Source organism: Carcharhinus amblyrhynchos, chromosome 9, assembly GCF_965287045.1.
Source record: "Carcharhinus amblyrhynchos chromosome 9, sCarAmb.v2.hapA, whole genome shotgun sequence".
NCBI lineage: Eukaryota > Metazoa > Chordata > Chondrichthyes > Carcharhiniformes > Carcharhinidae > Carcharhinus > Carcharhinus amblyrhynchos.
In genome coordinates this window covers 109,845,988-109,851,575 of record NC_137332.1, presented here as the reverse complement: position 1 = coordinate 109,851,575, position 5,588 = coordinate 109,845,988, and the positions used below count along the sequence as shown (strand labels likewise).

The window sequence follows — 5,588 nt, the reverse complement described above, 5'->3', positions numbered from 1 at the left end:
GTGACAGAGATATTCAGATACAGAGAGATATCCAGAGACGGAGATATCTATTCTGCTCTGCGGCCGAATGCCAGTGTGACCCAGTGACAATGCGGCAGTGGAAACAGTGAGCCAGTGCCAGTGATCCGGGACTGTGGGAAACTCCGGGATAGCGGCTGGTCGGCCCGCGCTCTCCCTCTCTCCCGGGTCGCGGGGAGTTGGGGCCCGGTAGTTTCGGTCGGCCACCCTCCGGGGAGACTGCGGCAGCTCGGAGCCGGGTGAGTCCGGTGGGGGGGGCGGAGGGGGAGAGACCGATACAGGCCCGGGGGTTCACCCCCCTCCCTCCCTCCCTCCCGCCTCACCTACCCCCACCCCCACCCCCACCCCCTCCCCTTCCCCCGGGGCCCAAACCCCGCCTCCCGCACCGGGCCCAGGCCGCAGTCCCCGGGCCTCGAGTGGCAGCTTCGCCCGGGGCCGAGAGGGGGAGGCCGGCGGGGGAGAGCTGACCAAATAGTGACCCCCCCCCCAAAAAAAACACCCCCAAAATCCACCTCAACCCCCAAAATCTGACCTCCAACCCCCTCCACAAACCCCCCTCCACAAACCCCCCCCCCCCAACAAATTCATCCAAGACCCTCCCCAAAATCTGACCCTGAACCCTTCCCAAAATCTGACCTTAAACCTTCTCCAAAATCTGGCCCTAAATCCTCCCCAAAATTTCACCCCTAAACACTATTTAAAATCTGACCCTAAACCCTCCCCAAAATCTGACCCTAAACCCTCCCCACAATCTGACCCTAAACCCTCCCCACAATCTGACCCTAAACCCTCCCCAAAATCTGACCCTAAACCCTCCCCACAGTCTGACCCTAAACCCTCCCCAAAATCTGACCCTAAACCCTCCCCACAATCTGACCCTAAACCCTCCCCAAAATCTGATCCCAAACTCCCCCCTACACCCCAACCCAAAGATTACACACACACACACCCGCAAACTCCAAAACATCTGCCCCTCAAGCCTAATCCTCCCTCCCCCCCACCCCAAAGATTCTAGTCTCGAACCCCACATTCTCAAACCACCCCCATCCCAAAAACCCACTCCCGCTCCTCAAAACTCTAGCCCCCAACCAATCTCCAAAAATGTAACTGTAAATTCTCACCCCGAGACCCCAAAATCCCACCAACGCCACCCCCCGCCCCCCCCCCCCCCCCCCCCAAACTCAAAGACTATGGTCTCTTACCCTCACAACTGAACGTCCCCCCCCCCCACTCCCTTCTCAAAACCTTAAATATGCCCCAAAAATCTGAGGGCACGGTGGCACAGGGAGAAGCACTGCTGCCTCACAGCACTAAGGACCCAGGTTTGATTCCCACCTTGGGTGACTGCTTGTGTGGAGTCTGCACATTTTCCCCCGTGTCTACATGGGTTTCCTCCAGGTGCTCAGGTTTCCTCCCACAGTCCAAAAGATGTGCTGGTTAGGTGCATTGACTATGCTAAATTCTCCTTCTGTGTACCCAACCAGGTGCCAGAGTGTGGCGACTAGGAGATTTTCACAGTAGCTTCACTGCAGTGTTAATATAAGCCTACTTGTGACAATAATAAATAAACTTTCGTTCTAACTCTCCCGCCAACTCCAAAATTTCTCGTCTCTAATGCCACACCCTCAAACTACCCAACCCCTCAAAAATTTAAACCTAATTCCAAAACTTTCCAAAATCCAACTGCAACTCTAACCCCCGTCCCAAAAGGTCTTAACCCCTGACCCACACCCTCAAACTAAAATATCCCTAAAATATAACCTGAAACATCACCAAAACCCTCTTTGCCAAAAACTCTAACCCCATATCCTAACCAACTGTCCCCAGAATTTAGCCTTCACCCTGAAATCCCAAACTCCCAAAAAACCTCACTCAAAAATTTGAACTCTATCTAAAACTTTACTCCTAAACCCCACCGCTCTTTATCCCTAACCCCACTCCCTAAAACCCGCCAATCCCAAAACACCCCCAAAACCTTAAACCGAATCCAAACATCTCAAAAACCTCAATCTTAAACCCTGACTTCAAAAACTCCAGTTCTTAATCCCGAACACCTACCCAAACTACTCCAAACCCTAACCTGAAATTCCCACCAACCAACCCACTCTAAAAATTCTACTCCCTAAACCCATATCTGAAACACCCAACCAAGTCCAACTCCAAACTCTCTTCAAATCCGCATGGCCAATCCACCTAACCTGCACATCATTGGAGTGTGGGAGGAAATCGGAGGAAACCATGCAGACATGGAGAACGTACCTACTCCACGCAGACAGTCACCCGAGGCCAGAATCGAACCTGGGTCCCTGGCACTGTGAGGCAGCAGTGCTAACCACAGCCAAACCCTTTAACAACACCTCCCCCAATAAGCTCTGGGTGGGCCCTTGAGCTGCCATGTACATTATATGGACTATATATAAAATCCCTTCCCTTGGTTGAGTAGATGGGGTGCAATGCAAAGTTATACCCAAGGGGTGAGATTTTTCCTGGACGGAGTGAGTTTGCAGCTTGACCCTTTGTGTGTTGAGCTTACGAGTGGATTACCTGCCTCATCTAGGATGTACTGTACACAGTTTTAATCTTCTTCCTAAAGGATGGACATACTTGTATTGGAAGGATTCAGAGAAGATTCACTAAACTGATTCCTGGGATAAAGGGGGTTGATTTATGGGGAAAGTTTGAGCCTTGGGTGACTGTACGGAGGTTGTATGGCCTCCCCATGTCTGCGGGGGTTTCTTCCAGTGCTCCAGTTTCCTCCCACAAAGATGTGCCAGTTAGGTGGATTGGCCATGATCGATGCACGGGGTTACGGGGAAAGAGCAGATGGGTGGGACCAGTTAAAGTGCTCTTTTGGAGGGTCAGTGCAGACTCAATGGGCTGAATGTCCTTCTCCTGCACTGATGTGGAGATGCCGGCGTTGGACTGGGGTAAACACAGTAAAAAGTCTGACAACACCAGGTTTAAGTCCAACCGATGTATTTGATAGTAAACTCACAAGTTTTCGAGGTTTCCTTCTTCTTCAGGTGAACTCTCCATTCACCTGAAGAAGAGGGAAACCTCGAAAGCTTGTGAGTTTACGATCAAATAAATCGGTTGGACTTAAACCTGGTGTTGTCAGACTTTTTACTGTGCTTCTCCTGCACTCCAGGGATTCTAACAATCCTAAAGGTAATGGAGATAGGGAAGTGGAGTTGAGGATTATCATGCCTTGATTTGATTTATTATTGTCAAGTGTTGGTATACAGTGAAAAGTATTGTATCTTGCATGTTATATAGACAAAACGTATTGTTCATAGAGTACATAGAGGAGAAGGAAAGGAAAGGGGCAGAATGTCGTGTTACAGTCGTAGTGAGGGTGTCGCTCAGTTATGATCTTATTGAATGGTAGAATAGACTGGATGGGCCGAATGGCCTCCATCTGTTCCAACATCTTATAGAACCCTATAGTGCAGAAGGAGGCCGTTCGACTAGTCGAGTCTGCACCGACGTCAATCCTACCCAGGCCTTATCCCCATAGCCTCGTTTAGCCAAGCTAGTCCCCCCGACACGAAGGGGAGATTTAACATGGCCAATCCACCTAAAGCCGCACATCTTTGGACTGTGGGAGGAAACCCATCCAGACACGGGGAGAACGTGCAAACTCCACACAGACAGTGAGCCAAGCTGGGAATCGAACCCGGGTCCCTGGCACTGTGAGGCAGCAGTGCTAACCACTGTGCCGCCCGTGTCTTGTTATGTAAGCACAGCTGGAAGTTGCTGTGTGTGTGTTGGCGACAGTGTAAATACGCTTGGTAAGTTACAGGATGTTGACTGATGCAGCTTTCTGTGTTGTTGTGTGTCCTTCCCCAGTCATGGCGTCTGACGATGTGGTGAGGTTTCACTTCCCCAGCCACGAGGTGACCATCCTGAAGAAGATGAACCAGCTGCGGATGGAGGAGCGTTTCTGCGATGTCACCATTGTGGCGGATCAGCTGCGCTTCCCCGGGCACCGAGTGGTGCTGGCGGCCTGCTCGCCCTTCCTGAGGGACCAGTTCCACATGAACCCCTCGCAGGAGGTGCAGGTCTTCCCCATGACGGGCGCCCAGATCGTGCTGCGGCTGCTGCTCTCCTGCTACACCGGCACGCTGGAGTTCCCCTTCAATGACATCCTGGACTACCTGACAGCGGCCAGCTGCCTCCAGATGGAGCACGTGGTGGAGAAGTGCCGGCAGTCGCTGTCGCCCCGCATCGGGCCCCGCGTGCCGCCCTCCGAGGGAGCCGAGGATCGGCCCTGCACGCCGCAGATTGCCACCTCGTCGGAGCGGGCGCCCGACCCCGAGCGGCTGCCGTCCTGGGAGATGGGGGCGGTGCAGGAGAAGGGCCCGAGGAGGACGCCGGCGGACGATGTGGTGAAGCTGGAGGCGGAGCAGCGAGTGGATTTTGGCGGGGCAGAGGACATCTGCATCCACAAGGTGGAGTCATTGGCCGACTGCATGGAGGGCTGCCCGGAGCAGACAGGCAAGGGGCGGCCGGCGGGCAGTGGTGGTACGGAACCCGCCAACGGCCTGGACGCCGACCCGGGCATCCACTCGACTGTGGGGGGCGGCGCGGGGGGCTACTCCGACAGCAGCGCCCCGTACGACATGTCGGAGGTGATGATCTCGGACGAGTTCCAGGAGGAGGACTACGAGAGCTCGGCCAGCGAGGATTGCCGCAGCGGGGGCTTCACCGGAACCTTCTACCGGCCAGGCGAGGAGCCCCCGCCTCCCCCCGTGGCCCTCTCCGGCCTCGGGCAGGGCGCCAAGGAGGGGGAGGCGGCCCGGAGCCCGGGCCTCTGCTCCGAGTGCGGCGCCCCCTTCGAGCACCGCGAGCACCTGGCCGCCCACATGGTGGTCCACAAGCTCTACATGTGCCTGCTGTGTGGCAAGGTCTTCAAGAAGAACGCGCGACTGGCCCAGCACATCAACGTGCACACCGGCTTCAAGCCGTACTGCTGCGCAATCTGCGGCCGCACCTTCACGCAGAAGCGCTCGCTCAAGGACCACATGAACGTGCACAATGGCGACTCGCCGCACTGCTGTAACTACTGCGACATGCGCTTCACCCACTACAGCACCCTGCGGGTCCACCTGCGCGACCAACACGGCAAGACCACAACCCGCAACACAGAGAACAAGCCTGCCGAAATCAGTCTGGTGGTGCCTTAGCAGTTGTTTTGTTTTAGTCCTCCTGGTCCCCACTCCCCGACCTTGACTCCCTCCCTCCCGAGGATCCCAAATACCACCTCCCCTCCTCCCCATCCCTCCCCGCAAATGCAGCACCGTGTTTAAACAATGTCGCAGTAGAGACACCCAACTAACACCACGCGATTACACCTCTGTCCGTCTCTCCAATCAATGGACTCTTCGCCCCACTCTCTACCCCAACCCCCCCACTTCATGTCCTCCTCTCGTCCATCTGAGTTTTTAACTGATGGCCTGTCTCCTCACCATTGTCCAGTTTTTTTTGTATGTCTGCGTGACAGGAAGCACCTCTTTTATGTATTCTATATTTTTATTCCAAAAAAAATAATAATTTGTGATTTTAAAAAA

At 54.5% G+C, this 5,588-nt stretch overlaps 1 protein-coding gene across 2 annotated transcripts; it reads left to right on the top strand.

The window, feature by feature from the left end:
* Positions 1-155: 155 nt before the first annotated feature.
* LOC145348548 (zinc finger and BTB domain-containing protein 26-like) lies at positions 156-5,588 on the top strand. 2 transcript variants are annotated; one of them, XM_080196737.1, is made up of 2 exons: positions 156-257; positions 3,868-5,588. In XM_080196737.1, the coding sequence occupies exon 2, from the start codon at positions 3,870-3,872 to the stop codon at positions 5,202-5,204; it is 1,335 nt and encodes a 444-aa protein (XP_080052863.1). In that variant the 5' UTR covers positions 156-257; positions 3,868-3,869; the 3' UTR covers positions 5,205-5,588. The 2 variants fall into 2 exon arrangements, with proteins under 2 accessions (XP_080052863.1, XP_080052862.1); XM_080196736.1 differs by lacking the exon at positions 156-257 and adding an exon at positions 1,579-2,513.